This window comes from Rhipicephalus microplus, chromosome 5, assembly GCF_043290135.1.
Source record: "Rhipicephalus microplus isolate Deutch F79 chromosome 5, USDA_Rmic, whole genome shotgun sequence".
NCBI classification, from domain to species: Eukaryota; Metazoa; Arthropoda; class Arachnida; order Ixodida; family Ixodidae; genus Rhipicephalus; species Rhipicephalus microplus.
The window spans coordinates 204,437,354-204,460,471 of record NC_134704.1 but is presented as its reverse complement, the minus strand read 5'-3'; the positions used below and the strand labels follow the sequence as shown (position 1 = coordinate 204,460,471).

Below are 23,118 nucleotides of genomic sequence, written 5' to 3'. Positions count from 1 at the left end.
CTAGTGCACACGCGATGCTATCCCACCGACTCTAATGATTCGCGATTTGTTTCATGTTTAGGACCTGTTCTTGCTCACTTCGCACTGGGCTGGGCAAGCCCTCTGCACGCATTCCGAAGCATAAAAACGGCTATTATTTGCACGGACCGAATCGCGAAATATCGAAGTTGGTGAGACCATGCAAACCCGCCGGCGCATTAATACGATTCTTTAACCATGGCCGCCGATTATTTGAACACAGTCACAGTCAGGTGCGATTATTTGAACACAGTCACAGTCAGGAACACAGTCAGGTGCGCCGATTCAGGCGGCCGTTCTTTGACCTTTGCTCGCGCTGGCGCTCTTTCAAGTTTTTCTACGCGCGAGTTGCGGGTTTCGCGGACCTTTCAAGCAAGCTACCTGACCGGCCTACTTTCCACATGTTTTGGTTTTCAAGGTTGCCTTCCCGTTGTATCCTCCCCTCTCTTCACTCTTTTGCAACTCCTTGCCCTTCTCTCACAAATCTGCTCTCTTTTCTTGACCACAATCCCTTCGCCCGTCTCCACCAATCTGTCATGCCAGCCACGCTGGCTCGAATTCAGAAGTTTCATTTTCTGACTAGAAACAGGCCCAGAGCTGTTTGACGTGTTCTGGCATGTGTGTCGCGTGTGCGTGTCTTGCTCGCTATTCGTGTGCGTGCGTTGTCAGGATGGCGGACGGGAGGCCTTGCACTCTTTTTTCCTGTCGCTCAACAAAACGTAGAAAGTGTGACCGCTTGGCTTGGGCATAATCTGTGCGTTAGGTGCCACGATGAAAAGTGCTTGCTCATAGCTGTTGACCACCTGGCAGCCAACTTGTCACTTCGGATGTCCCGGTATTCAGCTGTGGAAATGAATATTTCGTGGACGGTGATGACGGCTACATGCGCGCAAAACTGTTTTCACGAGTCCGACTTCGTCGACCTCGGGCCCAATGCCGAGCCCGAAGCTTCCGAACAGGACCACAATTGCGGCGATTCGTGGCAGCGTGTCATAGACTCCGACATGGGAGAGCGGGTGGGACAACTGTTTTGATGGTTTCATGATGCCGGCACCGCGGAACCTTGCACGGATTAAGGCATTGTGAATGAAGTACGCAGAAAGAGCAATTTGTAGGAAGCTGAATGCAAGAACAACGAAACTTTGGAGCCAGTGCCTCGTGCAGCTTATACCATGGGCCTCGGTGAAGAGCACGCTGCCGCTTGAAATAAACTCGAGACTGCCCTTGTCGCTACTGCTCTTCGAAACACGTGCATCATGGACATTTCTGGGCAAAAAATTTTGTGTTTTCACTCGCAATTTCGGAATACAGCGAACGGATGCCATGTCAGGCTCAGGTTCATTATAAGTGGGCTCAAATTATTATTACTATTGCGCCACCTGTCCTTGTGCACGCCACTTTTCAATATCGCCATTCTCGTTAGAGCTGAACCGCATGTGCACTCAATGAGGTTTTGCTCTTTGTGACACGCACTTTTCAAAAGCACACCACACTTATCACGCTGAGAGGGGAACTTGGCAAAATGAAGTAAACAGGTTTTCGCACAAACTTTTTTTGCACATAGCTGTGAACAATCCTTTTGAAACAAAAAATTCTTTGGGTGTTATTACGTTTCTGCCTTGGAGTAACATCATTGGCAATGTTTTTCTATTAACATTGAAGATCTTCTTACTCTGTACCTCAGTAATCATTGCATCAGGCTGTTTGTAGTTGCATTGAAGCCAGTGGAGAAGTTTGTCATTCCAGAATTCTGCCGGTTTGACCATTTACAAGTTTTTATCATCGTTAAAGCTTTATCTGGGCTATACTCTTATCTAAAGAAAGGTACTACATGCCGAAGCAGGGCATTTTCTTTGGGTCTTAAGCTGCCCCTTGTTGTGCAATATTTTCTTGCCAGGTTTTGACAGCGCAGTCAACGAAGGGCTCGACCGTGACCAAGTTTTTTTTGTGTATCGTTATGTGGAAAATTTTGTTTTGGGTAAGAAAAAAAAGGCATGTCAGTTCCACGTTTGATGAAGCCCATGTGAATGTGCTTGACCTTTTTAAGTCTCCTGCTTCCTCCTTTTTTATGCACTTTTCAACATCCTTGCACCCCCAACATCGACGAACAAAACTAAATGCACAAATGGGTTCCAAGTACTCAATGTTCTTCGTAATAGTAAGAGTTCCAAGTCAGTGCTATAGTGGCGTCATCCGGGTCTGCTCCTGCACATGATCTTCCAGCGCTGTTTTCGGCGCTTTTGCCCTGCTTGTGCTATTTAGTGTGTTGACATTGATGATGTACACATGTGGTGAGTAAGGGTTTTACTCAATGGGCCCAGGTCATCGGACGCACTCTAGACAACCCGATAACACGAAGCCGTTCTTTTTATCGGACGAGGACAGCAACACATATGATAGAATCTCACAATGATAAATGGAAAGTCTACAATAAAGTTCCTTTCGTGCGAGGAGAAAGTCTATGTCGTTACGGTCAGCATGCTTCCCTCCTGCGACACCAAGTCTAGAAATCCACACTCACGCGCACCGTCGTTGCAGTGACCGCAGCACCGGGCAATGTGGCGTTGAGTCCATTGCAGTAGCGTCTACGGTGAGACACACCTTCTCGTGTAGCTCGCTGGCTCGAGCTTAAGTCGTTGTCCCGCACCATGACGTCTTGTTGGCATCCAGGTCTTGCTCGACTGGGGCGAGCACCCAGGACACGGGGTCGAAAGCCCCGACAACCATCGAAGCCGGCCACGCACGCTCGCTGCACCAGTCTTCTTTCTTCTCTTTTTCCAGTTAATTTCCCGCTCTGATTTTGCCCCTATGGCGCTCTTGTCATTATCATCACAACCTGCTATGTGGCTGAGCAGGTTTTCTTGGCATAAAAACTCCCACTGAAGTTCGCTAAGACACGTTGCCGGGCTAGTTGGTTGGGGCTCATCATTTATATGGGTATAGAGCACCACGACAAGAACTCAAAGAGAGCGCTGTGTGTGTGTCTCTCTTTGTATTATTGTCGTTGTGGGCTATACCTATATAAATGATGAATCCCACTGAAGTCTCTTCCGTAAAGATACTGTGCCGCTCTTTCTGAAAAACCTGTTCCTTCGTTTTCTCTCTGGCATCATTAAACTTGTAAGCATCAGCTTTCTGGCTCTGGCTTGGTCTGGTCTCTCTCTTTCGCCGCTGTGACGTCTCGCCATTTGGCAGCTTGCGGAAGTAAAGCGCACCGTACGCATTCCCTTCAATGTTGACTTCTGAAGCTGTCTCTATGAGCAGATGCTTTGACCAGTACAAGGGGCTTGCTTTTGTGTCATCACGGTCTTCTCTTACTTTTTTTTTTCATTTCTTTTCACTTCATTAATTGGCTCTGGTTTCTTTCCTCTGGGCACATGAATGCGCAAACATGAAATCCAAATCTGTTTTCTTTGGCATGCGATCATCATCAAGGTGTGAAGGATCATTCATTGTCCAGATGCATGCTGTTTTTATTTTGTGCAGTAATATTTCTCCAGCTACGCCTGAGGTGCAGCCGCTGTCTTGTCATTGGCTTCGCGGGAACAGTTCATTGACGAGAATCCTAAAGCTGTGAAAGATATCTCTAGACTGGGCAGATGTTCTTCGGTGTTGGGTTTTCAGATTGCCTTTTGTGTCGTGGAAACCCTGGTTTGTATGCTGCCCATATATTCCAGTATTTGTCCCGAGGACGACTCCTCTAGCTTCTGTGGGAAAAGATTGCTATCCGGTACATAATACTTGATGGGTTGTTGCCGATAAAGAGAGTATTTTTCTTTCTACTTCTGTTCTCATCCTTTGTTATGTTGATTCTACGTCAGTTTGCCGAGATTTTAATGCATCTTCGATCTTATACTCTACTCTCACCCTTGCTAGAATAATCTGGCGCTCATAAATGTTGGTTTCCTCCATCTCTGCTTCCAAATGATCAATGTGAACTGCATCTTCCTCTTCGTTATCAATTCTTCTTAGAACGTTATACTGGTTAGTCAAAATATGTTGAAAATTTCTCACTTCATAGAGCGGTGGGTGTTCCATATGCACAAGACGTTTGATGTTTGTAATGGCTTGTGAGAAAGCCTTGTGTACTTCACTTTATGAAGGGTCTCCATGATCTGGCCTAGTGTCGAGAACGGGAGAAACTACTGGCTGGCTTTGTTACAAGGCGAAATCAGAGTCAACATGGCATTCATCGCAGATGATTCGCACAACGAATATCTGGGCATCGTCAAGATTTCATTCTGCATGATCTGAATCACTGCTAGGGTCAGGTCTCTCACATCAGCTTCACTCTCGGCGGCTTCACAAAACTCCTGGAGGCTACAGATGCGAAAGAAATTAAGGAAGTTCGCTCCGTCTCACATATAAAGGTTTTTTCGTATCCCGGGTTTTATGGGTGTAGAAACAGGAAAGTAAAAAGGAAGACAACGAAGAATCAGAAGCGAAAGAAGACTTATCAACATTACATTACTCACGCTCTAATTATCTGAATAGACGGTTTTAACCGTCGTGGCTCTTTGGTCTGTTCTTTCGCAACATGGTGCTTTGACCATCCTCCCCTCATCGAGAAAACCGGGATGCCAGAGCCCAAGCTAAAGAAATCGAGGCAGCAGACGTGACACCGGGAGCCGCAGTTGTGGAGCCGAGAGCTTTCGACAAGGAAGAGGTCATCGTTACATCGTGAATACAAGCCTGCATCTTGTTCACCATGAATCGAAACATCGTTTTGCAGAAGAGGAAAATGTTGAGGACACGAATAACGAATCTCATCTCAGAGGCGGAAAGAAAGATGAATGATGGAGAAGGCGTAGACTCTCTAAGCATAACCCTTAGCCAAATCAACAACATCGCGGAGAGTTTGAAAGCGGGAAATGGGCAGATGGAGTCATTTATGACAGAAAAAACAGCAGCAGATGAACTCGTAAGAATAGTAGAATATGATGTAAAGATTATTACGGCCATTTCAAGAATAGAGTCCCGCATCAAAAAGAGTCACCGTGCATGATGGACAACTGTTCATGGAAATAACAAGAACTGAACAGACAGTGTCAGGAAATCAGATTACTGATTGTTACGGGAAATTGCCAAAAATAGACATGTTCAGGTTAAACTGCAGCAAGCTGATGTGGCAAAGATTTTGGATGCAGTTTGAAAGCACGATACATCTTCGGCATAACTTACGGAAAGTGAAAAGTTCCACTACCTAATATCTGTCGTTTACGGAAAGGCAGCAGCTTTTATTGAAAGAGGACAACACTCCAATAAAAATTACCAGAGAGCTGTTAAGCTTTTGAAAGAGGAATTTGGCTATGAAAAACATTTGAAAGAAATTCACATGAATGCATTGATCAAATCAGCACCAGTTAAGAATCCAAAAGATGTCAAAGGCTTACGCGAACTTTGCCAGACAGTGCAAGTGCACACGAACGCATTGGGAGCGCTTGGAGTTGTTGTGCGTTTGTACGCTATGATGCTTATGCTGATCGTAAAGCGTTGCACACCACAAGAACTGTTCATTGAATACCAATTTCACGAGAATAAAAGGCAAAGTACGCAAGAGAGAGCAGCAACTTCAAAAGGAGAGAGCAACATCGGTACTAGTGAAGATAGACTAAAAAGATTGATAACATTTTTGCAAGAACAAGTAAGGTGCAGAGAAAGTTTCGAAGACGGGGAAGACCGCCCTCGCAGAAAATGGACCAACCGATCAAACTTCACAAGCAAAACTTTCATATTTGAGAGCTCCATCACAAAATGATGTTGTTTCTCTCAGCACTGAAGACTGTAGAGGGTCACTAAAATATGACGACAAAAAAGAAAAACTTCGAGAAGAAACAGGTGCTTTAGGTACACGAGACCAAATCACAGTGCAAGAGTTTGTAAAGACACGGTGGTTTGTAAGCGTTGCAAAGCAAGACACGCAACTTCTATGTGCAGAACAAAGGTCAGTAAAGCCAGCAAGCATAATAATAAAAGTGAGGGATAGAATGACAATATGGCTGTTAACAAATCGTGAAACATGCTAGCATCTTCTAATCTGCAAAAAGAATGCCATCGTGTTCTGTTGCAGACGACCATGACATGAACAGAAGGTGAAGGTAAAAGAGAGTACGCAAGAATTTTATTAGACAGCAGAAGCCAAAGATCATTCATGCAAACCAGTCTGTCACGAAGAATTGGTTGCAAGGCACTCTGCAAAGAAAAACTGACAGTTGAATCATTTGGAGGAAACAAAAGTGAAAGTGTTATGAACGTTGTCGAAATTGCACAGAAGGAAAATCCAGATGGAGAATCACTAGTAATGGAGGCTATTAAAATAGACATGATATCAAGAACGAGACTCTGTAGCCTAAATGACTATTCAAAGTCCTATAAGAAAAAGATGGGAATGAAAATCGCTGACGACAACCATAAAAAACTTACGACGTAAGAAACAAGCTAGCTCCCAGGATCTGATTTCTACTGACAGGCAATAACTGGACAAGGGAAAAGACTAAAGGAACACACAATGCTTGTAGAAAGCATTCTGGTTTGAATTGTATGCGGACCATGTAATGCAGAATCGTATGTCAGAGAAGCAAAATCAGTCATGGTTCTTTACGCTACAGAAAGAACAGACAAGATAACGAATGCCATCCAAAAATTTTGGGAGCTCGAAAACACTGGAGTAACAGAAACAAAGAACAGGTTGCATAGAGTTGAGCACCTTTTTGCATCATTTGAAAAGACGGTGGAGAGTTATGGAGATAGATACAAAGTAAGACTACCATGGTAAGAAATGGTGAACATGGAAGATGACAAAGAAATGGCAATTGGGAAATTGATGCAAATATCTAAATGGCTTCAGAAATACTCTGCACTAAGAGAAAGATACAACCGTGCTATGAAAGAATACCGTAATTACTCGAATCTAACGCGCACCTTTTTTCCGGTTAAGCGAGTTCATAAATCGCATGCGCGTTAGAATTGAGTACGAAAAAAAAAATGAATATGGTCATTCTATTGCCATTGGTATTTCCAAAATGGCCGCCCCCTACGTGCGTCGGCATGGCGCGTCGGCCATTTCTGCCTATGTGTTTCCCATGTGCGGCACTTCGTACGTGTGCTGAGGAGTTTGTCATCTTGTAGTGCATTAGCATCGACGGCATGGAAGGGCCGACTCCAAAAACTCGAGTGTACCACGATGCTGCTTTTAAAAGAACAGTCATCGCGTGTGCAGAAACGGACGGAAATCGGGAGCATCGCGGTCGTTCGGAGTTCCCGAAACGTGCGTGCGGGACTGGCGGAAACAAAAGCAGAAGATTGTCGACAGCAAAGCTTCACACAATGGCTTCAGTGAACCACAGCAGGGTCGGTTTCCGCAAATTAAAGAGCTGCTCGGCGAGTATGTGCTTGAGCAGCAAGCGGCACAGCAGCCCGTGACGACAGAACTCCAAGCGCAGGCTACGCAATTAGCCTTAGAAAAAGGTCTAATGCGGAGCCAGTTTAAAGCGAGCAGGTACTGGCTAACTAACTTTATGAAGAGAAAAGGCTTTTTCCTCCGAAGGGGAATGGGCATATGCGAAAAGTTTTGCGGAGGAGTAGGATGAAATGCTTCACAGTTTTCAGAGGTTCGTCTTAAACTTGCGGCACAACAACGGCTACCTGTTCGGGCAAATCGGGAATGCCGATCAGACGCCTCTTTACTTCGACATACCTGGCACCACAACTGTCGAGAAGAAGGGGGCGAAGCAAGTTTGCGTGCTGACATCGGTCCACGGTAAAACTACAGTGACGGCAATGCTCTGTTACACGTCAGATGGGCACAAGTTTCGCCCGTACCTCATATTTAAATGGAAAACGCTTCCGAAAGGAGTCGTTTTTTCGAGTGGTGTGATTGCGCGGGCCAGCGAGAAAAATGGGTGCGCGTTGCAATCGATGTCTTACTTTTTTTTTTTCGTCGTGGAAATCGGGTGCGCGTTACAATCGAAGGCGCGGTAGAATCGAGTAAATACGGTACTCTACATCGGGAGTAACAAAGCTAGCGACGTCGGATGAATCTGAGCACGTTGCATACTACATGCCTCATCAAGCAGTCATTAAAGAAGATTGACTGACAACAAGAGAGAGGATAGTGTTTGAGGCTACGTCGTGAATGACACCAGAAATGTCTTTGAAATAAAACCTAGAGGCAGGAGAAAACTTGAATCCAAACATACTGGCACTGATAATGAACTTTCGCAAACACATAGTTGCAATGACCGCAGACGTGGGAAAAGCATTCTTGCAGATCAGTATTCACGAAGAAGATCTAGACGTCTTTCGTTTTTTTTTTTTTTTTTTTGGGAGGGGGGGGGGTAGAAAAACGAACAGTGCGATTTAACTAAAGAAGACATCCTTGCATGAAGGATAGCCAGGGCGACATTTGGTGACAATGCCAAGCAGTTTCTTGCTGGTAGCATAAATACAGCATTGCCTGAATCAAGAACAGGAAAACATTCCCAAAATGGTGAATAATTTTCCAAATTCAATTTACGTTGATGATATCTTGATTGGAGCAAAGCACGAAACTCGAGCAATAGGTTTATACGGCGACGCAAAAGAAATTTTTGGCAGAGCAGGAATAAACCTAACGAAATGAAGATGGAACAGGGAAGAGGTGGAGATACTTTTTTTGAGAATCAAAATGCCGTTCCTACATGATTAAGTGAAACCAACGTTCTAAGAATGACATGGAATATGGATGATGATACATTGTGCTATCCTTTGAAAAAATAGGTGACAGCAGAAGTGAGTGAAAGGTTGACCAAAGGAGCAGTGTTTTAAGAAAGGGGTAATAGCTTGGGTGTTTTGCTTCTACAGCAATGTTCAACGGGGCAAAGTATATGGTCCTCTAAGAGCTCAAGAGATTGAGGCCGGGAAGAATCGTATTACTTGGCAAGAACAAAATGTGGAGCTTACCAAAGAACTGAAGAAAGTCAGAGCACATGAGACAATAAGGAAATGTCAGGTATTCACAGATAAACAAGGCATACTAAGATTAGAAGGGTGATTTCAAGAGACAAGTATGACATTTAACAAAAAGCACCCGATAGTAACACCTGGAAAAAAATCGTTTTACAAGGATACTGATAAGACATGTGCATGGGGAGACATTTCACAGCGGAGTGCGAGACACACTAGCTTGTTTAAGAACCAAGTTTTGGATAATCGAAGGATGCCAGCAAGTAAAATATGTCATTAAAACATACATTATATGCTTAAATGCAAAAGGTTGTTTTTTAGCAGAAGGGGCAGTGCGGCGATGGCGCTGTAGGAGGGCTTAAAAGTGAGCACTGTGCACACCTTGGCTTCAGAGCCTTGGCAGAATGATCCGCTAAAGTGGCTGCCCTGGACAGATTTTGAACCATAGCTAAAGAAACAAGTATAATGAAGAAACATAAAACTCTGTTCTCTTATAATGACTAACACATAATCATTGGGTGCCGTGAAAAAAGAAAAGAAATGCTGCCTCGTCTCACAGATCAGCCCACTCCTTTCAAAGCCACTCGTCCTCATCATCATTCTTGTTTTATTCTCACTTTTCACTGGGCTCATAGCTTACGAAAACACACAGCGAAAATCCCACATGACACTCGCGCAGTGCCTTTGACACCTGTCTACAGTATAATGTTCTCGAGCATAGGCTGTTTTTGAAGCCAACCTTTTGGCAAGCGGACTCTTTGAAACATTCAAGAACATTCATCTCTTCAAGCCTTAATCTTCTGAACTTGTTTATAGCATGTGTTTGTTTCACAGGCATAATGCTGTGCAGAGCATTCGTCAGCACACCAAGTGGCTACCCTTAGCTTGTATTCTGGCTATCAGAAACATGGTCGATTAAGAAATTGGATGATAACCCCTGCTCATTTATTTAATGTCCTCAGCGCTGAAAGAAAGTGTAGTCAGAAAACCACCCTTGCTATGGTTTACCATTACTTTTACTGCTATTTTGTCTATCCAGGTGTGATGCAGCTGATGGCAAAAGCGTACTTGACTTGGCAAGACCCACGCTACCTGGAGTCGTGCCTGCGTTCGGGCCAGGTGATCTGGGAGCGGGGCCTCTTGCGCAAGGGCCCCAGCATCTGCCACGGCATCGGGGGCAGCGGCTACGCCTTTTTGCTGCTTTATCGACTGACGACCGAGCTGCGCTGGCTTCACCGAGCACGCCAGTTTGCCGAGTTCATGTTCACCGACGAGTTCAAGCAGGCACGCACGCCCGACTGCCCTTACAGTTTGTTCGAAGGGCTGGCCGGCACAGCGTGCTTCTTGGCCGATCTTTTGGAACCACGCAGCGCCACCTTTCCACTCATCGATCCCTTCTAGGAGGACTCCGCAATGTTCCAGGCCTAATCTGCCATGTAATTCGCAGAAACCTGCTGTTTGATTGGCCGAAGAATGGGGAGTCTGAATGGCCAACCAGCACGGCCGACAAAAAGCAGGCACAGGAGGCAAGTTGAGAAGGGGGCATTTGAAAATGAGGTGAGTCAGCAGAGCTGACTCTGAAGGAGAGTACAATTTTTTTGACAATATGTAAGTGTTTAAGTCATGTGTTCTGTCTGCTTCACCTGGTTAGTATAACATTAGGCACGTATAACATTAGGCACACATACAAACATTCTCAACAAGAGGTAGTGTAATGTCACATTAACTCGAGGTAGGTGTAAGTTGGCACTGTTGCTCATTTTAGAAAACTCCAGTGCAGTTGCTTGTCATAGCTGCTGGGGTTAAGCAAAAACTGCTCTGCTAACATTGAATGGACATGTGGTTCTCAAATTTTGTGCATGCTTGTTGGAAACATAACGGCCTCTGTTATCCACATGTTGCTGCTTTGTAAGCAGCTGCCACTAACAGCAGTACCAGTGGCCTTCCTCTTTTGACACTGTTGCAGCAAACTCGCAGGGGTTTGCATTGTCATCGGTAGAGCACAAAGAGTGTGGTGGTGTCAAGAAACTGCACTCTATCGAGTGATCATATGAAGAAATGAAAGAATTGCTTAAATCGATGCTTTGTTTTTGGCGAGTTGGGCTTCAGCATCCGCGTGTTGGCACTCTAGAAGTGAGTGTGTATGTTACAAAGCTCCACTTTTCTAGTGTCATCCTTCAGGGGGCATGACTCACCTTTATTCCAGTGGCATAAAACTGCGGAATGACAACTTCCTTTTAGAACAGGTAATGTAATGTTGCATAAACAGGTAATGTTCTGTATTCATAAACAGATAATGCATAAACAGGTAATGTTCTGTATTCAGCATTGAGCTCTCTTAGTACTTTGCTGCTTCAAACGAAGATAGACTAGATTATGCACAAGTGCTGTTGTGTTGAGGAGTTCACTGAAAGCAGTAGTATTTCAGCTGTTGCTCAGTGTGTTGCAGTGTACAGAAGTTAATTACTATCGAGCTAAATCTCAGTTTAAGTGCTTAGAATGCAGTTACGAAAGAAGAATATTGCTTTTGAAGCTACTTTGTATTGTAATATGGAATCGCACTGAATTTTTTTTTAGCACAGCTCATTAATAGCATATACTATTTACGTCTATTTCACCATTACAAGGGTGTCATTTCTAAGCTTGCACAAAGAGTCTTAACAAATGAATTGACAAAATCAACTGTGATAAAAATTTCTTAAAATGAATTCTTCATTCTAGTTCTCTTCAGTGCTCTTTATAGATGACTGTAGACCTCTCTTTCTTGTTTAGTGCCCAGAATGAATTATTGCAGATAACATTGATCAGATAAATGCAGCAAGGCTACCACGCGCTACACTAACATTTGCTATTTATGCAGTAAATTTTTGTGGCAGTATAGTTTTAAGTGGCCTGCTGTATTAGAGACCTGACCAAGTAGGTAGCACATAGGTGGTACTCACATAATATCGGCTCTTGTTGGCTGAACGAAAGTTTCGTTTGAATCTACAAACACATTTACAATGCATTTCAGACTGGGCTGTTAGTGATTACAATAAGCATATTTACAGCAAGCATTGAATGCAAAAGAAACAAGCTGTCATGTCAGATGTGTCATTCGAGATGGTGCGGTCATCCTAACCTGACCTCATCGTTACACCAAGGCAGTATACAGGGTTTTTCATATAACTCAGACCAAATATTTTTTTAAAAAGTGGTTAACCAGCAAAGCAATGAAACCAGTGACATTTGGTTTGTTGTTGTGTGTTGCAAGTGGGGTTATTATTTTCATTTTAGAGACTGTAATATATGGAAGTTGGCTGCAGGCACCATCATTTCAGGCCAGCTAGTAAAGGCTTTGTGCAAGATGCCGTATTTACGCTATGGTAAGTTCACTCAAATGTAGGTCAGCACCCCCACTTTTTAGCATTTAAAAATATGTGTGCATTCATTTTATGGTGCAAATTTATTGACAGATTGGGTAGTCTGCTTATCTTTGCTAGAAGCTCGAGAAAGTTTCCTGACTTGACCTAAGGCCACAAAAATCCTTGTGCATAGCATCACACGTCAAAACTTGCCCGCATTTTGCTGCACACTGTACTTGACAACAACTTTTTTTGGCAGCACTGTGGAATCTACAAAAACGAAATGCGTGCCTGTTGAAGAATGGTGCCTAAGTTTACCTATAATTTTTTATTGACCTTGCTGAAGGATAAATGCTGCTTTATTATAGGACTCGCACCTTTGTGTAATGTCATAGATAAAAAACAGTTATTGTTCACTTTGCAAGACTGCCTAGCTTTTCTTTTCATTTTTTAGACAGTACCGCTTTGTTAGCGTCAATCTTCTCAAAGTAAACATGACATTTATGATGTACTGACTCAGTGTGCTGAGTCTCTTTTGTTTTTTTGGTATAAACGTTGCACTGCTGGCATATTTCAACGCTACTGCGAACAAGCGGATGATAGAGCACAGTAATTGAGCACAGTTGTAGCACCCAGCCCAGAGGAGCCGGTGGTGCCTTTTTGCACGGCCGCTCACATAGTAAGTAACGAAACCTTGGTGGGTGGTGACCCTGGGAAGTGTCGGTACTCTTCATAATGCTCACATGGAGAGAGACGAAGGCCGTGAGGGTGTTGCAAGGAGGAGCCAAAGCACCCTGAATTCAGTTCCAGTCCTTGTGTGGAGCCGTCAAATAATAAAGAACGGACGCATCAAAAAAGAAAATTAGCTCCTCCGTGAACCACCACCACCTCTGTAATGGTGTGCATGACTCTTATGCGAATGCTGATTCTCGAAGAAAAAGCTGCTCATCAAAGGGGCACCCTTGATGGCAAACAGCAATGTTATAAAAGTCGAGAATGTAAAATTAAATTGAAACAGATGTCTGGAATGATCTTTTACTACAGGTAAAGCCAGAAAGCAAATCTAATGTTCCTGCCACAGTGGCCCAATTTTTTTTATGTTCCACCATAAATGGCGGTACTACTTTGGGTTCAAATTTTTAGTCGACAACTACCAACCTCACATTTCAAATTTCAGTAAAATAGGTGGATTCGTAGTTATAAGAGACAAAATGTCTCTTAAAAGCAGGGTAGCATGTCTGCATTTTGCTATCAATGCCTGTTTTAACATGGGCACACTGGTGTCTCTTATACCTGTTTGTTACATCAATGTCTCTTATAAAGTAGTTTTACTGTATGCACTGTTTACAGGAATGCTAGCTCTTTGGAAATGCTACCTTTGGTTAATTCACGTCGGCATTATGGCATACAACAATTTATTTCAGTGGCCAGTGGTCTTTTTTGGCAATGGTGAAAACTTATTCTATGAAGCATTCTAGCTGGTGGGTCACATTATTCATTTAGGCACACCACTAGAAGGCTTTTTACTGGCTTTGGGGTACATGTTGTATCTCTCATGAGCCTAAATTTGGTCGAAGGGGGCCCTGATGATAGTACAGGCTCATAATACTTAAACTGAATGAAACAAAAACTGCGAAGGCATTGGAATTTGCTGTGTTAAGAGGCTCAAGTCGTAAACAGTGCATGAAGACGTGGAACTGATTGAAAAGAAAACAGAACAGGCTCTGTCTCTCTTTTGTGGTCATTCTTGTCAACTAAGCTTTTGTTTCTGTCGCGATTTCTTTCTAAGAAACTGCAAAGCTACGTTCCGTGGGAACTGCCATGGTAAGTGATGATGTCATAGCTTGAGAAAAGTGCATGAAAACCGTTATTTTAAAAACCTAAAAGCAAGGAAACTATAGAAAATAATTAACAACTTGTGTGTGCTCCATCATAAGCTTGATTTACTAGTATGTTACTGGTTGTAGTTAGTATTATTGTTGTGTGCTAACTTAGTTCCTTAAAGTAGCGGTGAAAATATTATATGGCAAATACATACCGTATATTGCCGCATATAAGTCGAATTTTTATTAAATTGGAGTGCCAAATTTATGGGGGTAGGCTTATACGTAAAAAAAAATAATCACAAGGCATCCAACGTTTACCAAGGTTATTACTATGCATATATTTTATATTTTTATATAGCAAAAACAATTAACATAATATATTTTACCTAATTTCTAAGTACGTTACTGATTGTTCATACGGTACGGTAGGTCAACGTGGCGAATGTAGCCTTCAGAGATCCTCTTGCACGCACAGTTCTAGGAGGCTGGACGAATGGCTTCAGCTTCGACATGGGCTTTGGCATGGGCTTTGGATCAGTTCGCGACCATCGGAGTGCATTGTGGGCAGTGCGTGGTCGTTCTGCATAGGCCTGGCAAGCTCACGCTGTGCTCGCCCTCCCGTCTGTATCAAAATGGCTCCAACACATCGACGCAGCTACAGTGCCGCGTTGAAGCGCATTGTGATGCTTTATGCTGATTCGACAAACATCCTTTCAGCAGAACGTGAATTCGGCGTTTTGGAGAAATGTGTGCGGTGCTGGCGGCAACAAAGAGATAAACTTCTCCCGTGCACTGGATTGCAAAAGTTGTTCCGGGAACCCACAGAAGGGAAATACCCTGCCATCGAGGAAGCTGTCCACAAATGGGTTTGCGAACAGCGGGAGAAAAACCTTGCATGTCTTATGAGGACATTTAGGTAAAGGATTGCAGCATTGGGAATGCATTGGAAATCGCTCACAGTGAATTTGAAATTTTCAAGAAAGGGGTGACCAATTTCATGAATAGGCACGGCTGAGCCTAGGCAGTGCACGACAATTTGTCAGACACCTAAGGAATATGACGACAAAAAATAGGCCTTCTTGAACTTCGTCAGTGAATGGAAGCTGGAACATGCCTACATGCTCAGCCAGATTGGCAACGTCGATCAAACACCTGTCTTGTTAGATATGCCTAGTAGGACCATGTCAGCCAGTGCGCCCGATTACTACTGGCAATGAGCACAACCATTTAACGGTAATGCTGTGCTGCACCGCCGATGGCCACAAGCGGCCACCTTTTATTGTTTTCAAGTGTAAGACGATGCCCAAAGAGAAATTCCTCTCCCCCCCCCCCCCCCCTAAAGTCATTCTTTGCGTCATCGAGGAGGGCTTTCTTACGGAGGAGACTGTGCTGGAATGGTTACGCCTCGTCTGGCTCCGGCGCCCAGGTGGTCACCTCAGGCCCAAAAGCATGCTTGTGCTGGGCTTGTTCCGAGGGCACATCATGGAATGCTTGAAGAGAACTGTGGTGAACGCGGATCGCCAGTTGGTGATAAACCCAGCCGGCTTGACCCCTGTGCTACTACCACTCGATGAGGTACTCAACAAGCCATTTAAGGAACGGGTGGCAGCACTTTACAAAGACTGGATGGACCAACCAGGTCGACAATTCCCAGACGCCGACGGGGCGTATGAGGCGGGCTCCTCCTTTGAGCACTGTGGCACAGTGGGTGTCCGACGCTTGTTACGAGCTGCCAGACAGCATGGTGCACGAAGCTTTCGTGAAGTGTGTGATCACAACTGCTACATGAAGGCTTAAAGTTGCAGTTTGCTGGCAATAAATTTTTTGTTTTGTCATTGTGAGCCATTGCTTAAAATAATTTACTTGCATATCTTTTTCTGATTTCGTGGTCAAAAGTTGGGGAGGGGGGTGTCGTCTTCTATTACGAATCGTCTTAGACGCGGCAATATATGGTACGCTCTTTTCGCTAATGCAATTCAGCTACGATGATACGAGTGGCTTGTTTAGACATACAGCAATGTTTCTTCACTTAGCTTGAGGTGATGAGAAATTCTTGAAGAGGGAATTCCTCTGGACCCAATTTTCACACTTTGTTTAATCTATATGTTTGCTCCAGCAGAATTTCGTGTCATTACTGGAAACTGCCATCTCCACTTCAACTTTGGCCATGCATGAATTTCACTCATTGCACAAAGGAGAGGCAGCAAGCTGGTTTTGTGACTGGCTAGAAGCTATACTAGTCTTTACAGACAAAATACAGCCAACTCTTCTAGCGTACTTCACAGGCCTCCTGAATACCTTTTTTTTTTTTCGCAAGTTTAGGAATTTCTGGTTTGGACTGGATGCAGTGCCTGCCTAAGCGGTTCTATTAGTTGCTCACCGTAGCCGAGCCTGCTTGGCTGCTTTTGTCGTAGCTTATGCGGTAGCTTCACTGCTGCATGAAGCGCAGTGTCTTTGCCGTTTTTCTTTGTTGCCTGGTCTGCTGCATCATCACAATGTCTGTACATTAAAACCAGGCCTTTCTTGCTGATGCCTTTAGTGACGTGGAAGAATGGTGGAAACTCCAGATTCAGGTGCATCTGACCTGGTCGTTGGAATGACCCTCCACGAAGGGGCGGAAGCTGTAGTATACCTTCAGATGTCGATGATTGTTCAGGTTGTGAGGTGGATTTGCTTTTTGTTGAGCCCCTGTGTAGGAGATACAAGGGGGGGGGGGGGGGGGCTAAACTAAACAAAGGTTAGTGACTCCTGTGTGGCCCTCTGTTCATGGGAATCGGGTGCTTAGCTGGAAAGAGCCCATGTTTTATTAACACTGGTAATCTGCACGAAGGACATCCTACTATGTCCGTGGAAAAGTGTATTTCATTTTGACAAAGTCAGTTTCAAATTGAGTGCGAATTCTTGTTTTACTTATTGTTGTCTTTAATAGCAACTTTTCAATACTGTTTCTCATTGCAAAGCCTATCTCTCTGCTTTGCTTTCCGAACTGACGGAATCCTGTGATCTATTTATAGTCTTCATTGTTACGGAGGCAATCAACTTGAATAATGATCATTTTCGCTCGGTTGCTGACCTGAAACACATGGGTTAGATCCCAACCGTAGCGGTCGTATTTCGGCAAAGGTAAATATCATAGAGGCCCTAGTGCTGTGCGATTTCAGTCCATATTGAGAAGACTCAGATGATGAAAATAATTCGAAACCCTCCACTACATCATCTCTCGTAGCTCGAGTCACTTTGGGATGTTTAATGCTCACCAACCAACCGGGCTGGTCATTTTTGTGCACAGGATTGACTTGACTCTTACGATAATAAATTTAAAAAGTACTGTCATGTATCTAGTGTCAGGGACCAATGAATCAGTGGACTCGAGTGTGACGTCTATTTGACTAGTTCTCTAAAAAACCAAGATGTGCTACAGTTGGGTAGAACTTGTCAAGCCCAGCTTATTGAAGCAAGGAAGTCCATTGCTTTCTTGGTTACAGAGGTGCAGTCCATCTAAGACCCTAGAAAAGGCAGGGGCAGTATACAGCGGGAACAGAACAGGGGCACTCAGTTCACCACACTCTGCCGCTCAGTTTGTTCAGACGGGCAACTGTCCATTCGGCTGCTGAAGAAATGCACTGCTCTGAGGGATCTTGCCGGGAAATGGCTTAGAAAGCTGCGGTCGATATATATTGGGCCTTTCTGTGTGGCCGCACGCAACTCTGCTGCTGCTGCTGCTGCTGCTGCTGCTGCTGCTGCTGCTGCTGCTGCTGCTGCTGCTGCTGGTGTCTGTTGTTGCTCACATGCTCTCTCCTCTCAATGTTGTGTAATGCGCCAAGGCACACACCACTGTCGTAAAATGCACTCTCTATGTGATACCTATGTAGTGTCTCCATGTATGTCTCATGAACAACACATGCACTCTTAACTGCCCACATAATAAAGTCTCAATCTTTTAATGCTCAAGAAGGGGAAAAAAATATGTTGTGTGTTCTCTAGTTGTTGGTGTGGACATTGTCTCGTGTTGATATGGAGCATTGCTAAGGTGTCTTGTGATTGATTTTACTGGTGATCTGGCTGCTAGAGAATTCGCTTTTTTTTCCCTTCTTTCTGCAGCTACTTGGTTAGGTTTGGTGATGGCGGTGTCCTGAGTGCCTGTGGATGCAATTTTTACTGTTCGCTCCTACACTTTTGTAATGTTTTCATACAGCACTGATGACAGTCGTGTGACCCATGCCTTTGTAATGCTAGCCTCTAAAGTACCATGACGTTCCTTGAGGTAAACATCAGGAGCCCTTGCGACCACAAACACAAGTCGCACTCTTCTCACCTTATGTGTCCATGATGTGCCGCATCTGGTATCTACACATCTTGCTTAATTAGGCTGCTGCACTTCATGCAAGAGTTGTGTACTTGCCTGGAGAAGAATTAAGAGCACCTTGGTGTACACATGTGCCACCATTGATTACCCGTAAAGTTTCTTGTAATATTACTTGTTGTAATTAGGTAGTGAAAGTTTCGGAATGTGCATTGTGCTACAGTGGTAAGGCCAGGAGGTAGGTATGTGATGCAGGTATTATACGTGCTTTGGTATGAGGCATTAATTTTCGCATAAATGTGGCTTTCCCAGAACGAAGTCATCATATAATGCCGTTGTAAGCTTGCAGTGCATTGTTTGTATAGTGGCTCGAGGCGAAGGTGTCAGCAATGGTGGGCTGGAGATGCAGCACTCCTTCAAGACAATGCACCGCTGGCTCTTGTAGCTGACAGAAGTGCCATCGCATCAGAGCTGTTCAGCTTTTCATGGTCAAAACTGAATGCTGAAAAATTGAACGTCTGCACAGACAGCCGAGAAATGCATTTCTGCAGACGCGTGATGAATGCACACTCGTGCAATCCATACACGCAGATATGTCATATTGCGATAGCTGGTCGCACGCACTCGCCGCCTCATGCGTATGCACTGTTCGTATAGTTGAAATGCAAGAGTTCTCGCAGACGACAATGCGCCACCTTTTAATGCCACACCGACTTGCACGGCGCAGCTCCGCCTATGCCGACACCTCTAGCCACCATATCATTTGTTATTGTTTACTTGCACTTAGTGGCAATACCTCTTCAAAAAGAACCAGACAATCAAAATTAGCATGCACATTGTAGCATTTCAAACCTCTATATTGCATTATAGAAAGCCTTCAGGGGATGGTGGTGTAGAATCCACTGTCAGAGCTGTCTTCACTGTATGTCTTCTGGCACTGGAAATGAGGACAGCTGGAAGTCGTTGGCTTACTTGTTGGAGACAGAAGGCACCAATTTCCTAGTTGTGTAGGGGCAATTGTGTGGACTTGGGGTAATCGTAAATTACACATTTTAAGTAATTAGATTGGTATTAATATATACATAGTGAACCTGGAAGGTGAGTGTCCACTCTCGCGATGCTTCTGTCCCATGAAGCTTGCGGTACTTTATCTTAAAAAAAATATATACACACTATTTCTTCTGCTTCACCTTAAAATGGTTCTCTTTAGTTTTACATTACCAGAAACCCAGAAAGCTCTTATCATGTTCCTCAAAAAAGTCTCAATTTTTAAGCTTTTTCATTAGCTTTTTCAGCAGGATGTTCCACATTGCTGAAACCTTCAAGAAGCTTGTTGGTTCCCATATGCTTGTTCCTCTTTTGGACAAGTGATGTGCAGCACGTCTGTTGCTGCAATTACATTATTACAGATCTGGGTAGCCCACAAAAACTCTGAACAATGATGACAAACCATTGAAGTGTTTAATGCACATTGCGCCTAGGCCATGTGATACCAAAACTAGCATCCCAATGTTAACTCTTGAAGGGAGGAGTAACTGCTCTTTGGCTAATCCAGGCATAAAGATTTTAATCTGGTCCTTGGGAAGCACAGCTGATTCATCTTTTCTGTCAGACATCTAGTGATAAGTCATCAACCAGCTTTTCTTGGGTGTGCTGCACGGCCCCCTGTTTCGCCCCACTTTGTGCAAGCACTTTCATTTATGCTTATCAGCTTCATAGTTCTGTTGCTCCATCTAACTCTCTGCTGTCTTTGGTTGTAATGTGCATCTCCTCTTATCCCTCATGTGGCCCTAACTGACCTCTGGTCGTCTGCATTAAGCCCTGGTTACATTCCTTCTGCCTAATTTCAACTAAAAGAACAGCCATCATAGCTGCCAGAATCATTTCGTTTTCGGTGAATGTAGTACTAATGTTTTCCCCCACCTGTAGCAATGCAACCTGCATCACTTTTTTTACAAATGTCCCTGGTATCAAAGGCTCAGGCCCACATGCTAGTTCTGTACAAATGCCACATGCTTTTCACCTTAAGGAAGATTACCTGTCAAGGTGCGTGGCTTCCTGTGGGTTTTCTTTTCATAAAACTAAATTACCCTGCTAGCAATGGGCCTAGGTATACATACCAAAGTTCCATTTGTTAGCCCAAATATGTACATAGATGCAATGTCTGCAGTGTGGGAGTGTTGTATCTCCTTTACCGGTGTTAAGGCCTAGTTGAATGTTACTGGTGTGACTCTCTCAAGGGACGGTGCCACCTGTCACATGACCACTTCTCCCTCCCATAGCATCATCACATATAGAATAAGACCTACTGCAACCCAGTTGGTTGCATTTGCGTAATGTACACCTAAATTTGTGCTACCTGGATTGCACTTTTTTTCCTTCAATACTGTCTGTAGCCAGGCCTTGGCATATTTAACGTAAATATTACAAAGTATGTCTAAAATTTATTATTTTCACTATGATATGGGCATGGCATGAAATTTCAGACACAATGGAGGCCTGATTAACAGAACATCATAATGAGGTTTGATGATGCAACATTCCTTCAGGAGGATGCACCTATACAGCTGTTGATTTCCGAGCAGTGAAAGTAAAATAAAAAACCGAAAGGCAGTTTGTAAATGCTTGTTATGGAAACCTGCTTGTGGCTGCATTTTCGCTAGTGCAAAGCATAAAAATTATACCAGCCATTGAAGTCTCACTTCAGTGGAGGCGGAATGCTGGAGACCTGATGGTGAGCGCTGAAAAATATTAGGTGGCTCAAATTTCCGTGGCCTTCCTCTAGTGCGTGTCGATCATATCATGGTTTTGGCATGCAACATTCCACGAGTGATTATTAGTACATTAAGGCACACAAAGGCAAGGCTCATACATACTGTCATCATTTGTCTTTTATGAAATGACAAGTCAGTGACACTCAACTGCCCACGTGTGGTTGGAACTGCTGTGTTGGAGTGACAAGTTTGAATCACAGGCAGATGTTTCCTATTTGTCCTCGGGTTGACCCATAAGATCAGCATTGACCGTAGGTCAAAACCACGCTGCCTGTGAACTGTGGCAAAATGAATCGGTTTTTATGTATTGGGCTCAAAGTGTGTCATTTTTTTCATGGACGGTTAATTCCAGCAGTCGTGACCAAATGCAGTTGCTGATCGGAGGTAGTAATTATGCATACTTAGAGGAGAATATTCCCGACTTGAAAGGTTATTCAATCTCATCTGGATTATACAGTGCATCCAAATTGCAAGTGTCTGGAAAGTACTGAATTTTATGCAAAAAAATGAAGTTTTTTTTTTCAGCCTCTACATCTTCCTGCAAATTGAAATGTGCGTTACTCTGTCATTTACATGTATTCCAGGTAAGGTTTTCAAGTTCCTCCAACTATTAATTTTTATATGTTCATTCTCTTGAATGTTCTGCAGTTTGCTCTACATTTTCTGAGATGGTGCTCATTGTCTTCTCCAGTTCTTAAATTTGGGAAGAAAATTGTATAGGTGATTTATTGTTGAAAGTGTATTCATGCACGCTTCTTTTGCCTTATCTAAGTAGGCAGATGTTCTTATGTTCTCACTTTATTTTTCTGAAACCACAGACTGAGCTTCCAGTGCTTAGTATGTGAAGAAATATCCAAAGTATGTGCATCCCATACACATGAGCTTCACCTCAGCTGCACAGTGTCCTTTTTCTGTTCTTTGACCTCGTCCCACTGGGAAAAGCCAATGTAGCGTCGAGTATGCCATGCATGTTGTGCAGCTGTTTGGTGTTCTCCAGCTGAACCATGTGCCCGACAAAGCCTCAGGCAGCCTTTTGAAAGTTACACATTGCTTCCTCAAATACTAGTGTTACAATCGTGTTGCCCCTTATGCCCACTCGAAATATATTTCGTGGACAAAGAGGTTTGGTATATCTGTAGTACAAATGTTGTATCATTATTGTAGATAAAAGAACTTTTATCTCGTCATTCGCAACATAAAATGCGTTGAAAACAAAATTTTATTTTCATCTCTCCAATGGAGTAAACCATGTGCTGTCTCCAGCTGTGATGTGTTCATTGAATTTCGGCTTCATACAGACACTAGGGTGGAAGAAGCGATAATTGAGACTTGAAGGAATATCGGGTGTGCGATAAGCTGGAACGTGTGAGCAGCAGACCTGGCGGTGCAGGTTGTACATCATCCGGTTCTGTGGCAGAGGTGTCGCAAGTTTGGCTTTCTAGAATTGCCAAGCCTTTGTGCAATCCTAAGCACTTCAAAAATAAACAAGAACCATTATATAGTGGTACGTAATGACACGTCTGTTCCAAAGCTGAACATCCAGGATGCTTCTGAAACTTCCGTTCTTCTGCAATGGCCAGACAAGGCTGATTTTTATTCAGAGAGCTGCTGCTGCTGCTGCTACTAATAACTGGTGCATTGTGTGGAGTGTGCCGTAGTGGGGAGCATAGCTGCATCAGAATGCCCAACTTCTGTGTCCTCTTCAACTGACCGTGATGTTGCGGCACAATACTTGACTGACTGGTCACTGTGGCTCCTTCGAAGCATCAAAGAAAGCTCTTTGACAAAAACATACACTATTTAGCTCGGTCATCTACCTTATAGTAACTACTTTTTTTTTTATTAATGCCTATAATATTATTTATGTGGTAGCAATTCTAAAATTTTAGAAACACACTACGCGTGATCCT

At 43.7% G+C, this 23,118-nt stretch overlaps 1 protein-coding gene across 1 annotated transcript in view; it reads left to right on the top strand.

Moving 5' to 3' along the window:
• Window positions 1-22,470, top strand: part of LOC119173557 (lanC-like protein 3) — a 75,585-nt gene extending 53,115 nt beyond the window's left edge. Inside the window, exon 5 of the mRNA XM_037424360.2 lies at window positions 10,001-22,470. Within this exon, the coding sequence (XP_037280257.2) occupies window positions 10,001-10,362 (362 nt within the window). The 3' untranslated portion in view covers window positions 10,363-22,470. The remainder of the gene's footprint in view (window positions 1-10,000) is intronic.
• The last annotated feature ends 648 nt before the right edge of the window (window positions 22,471-23,118 follow it).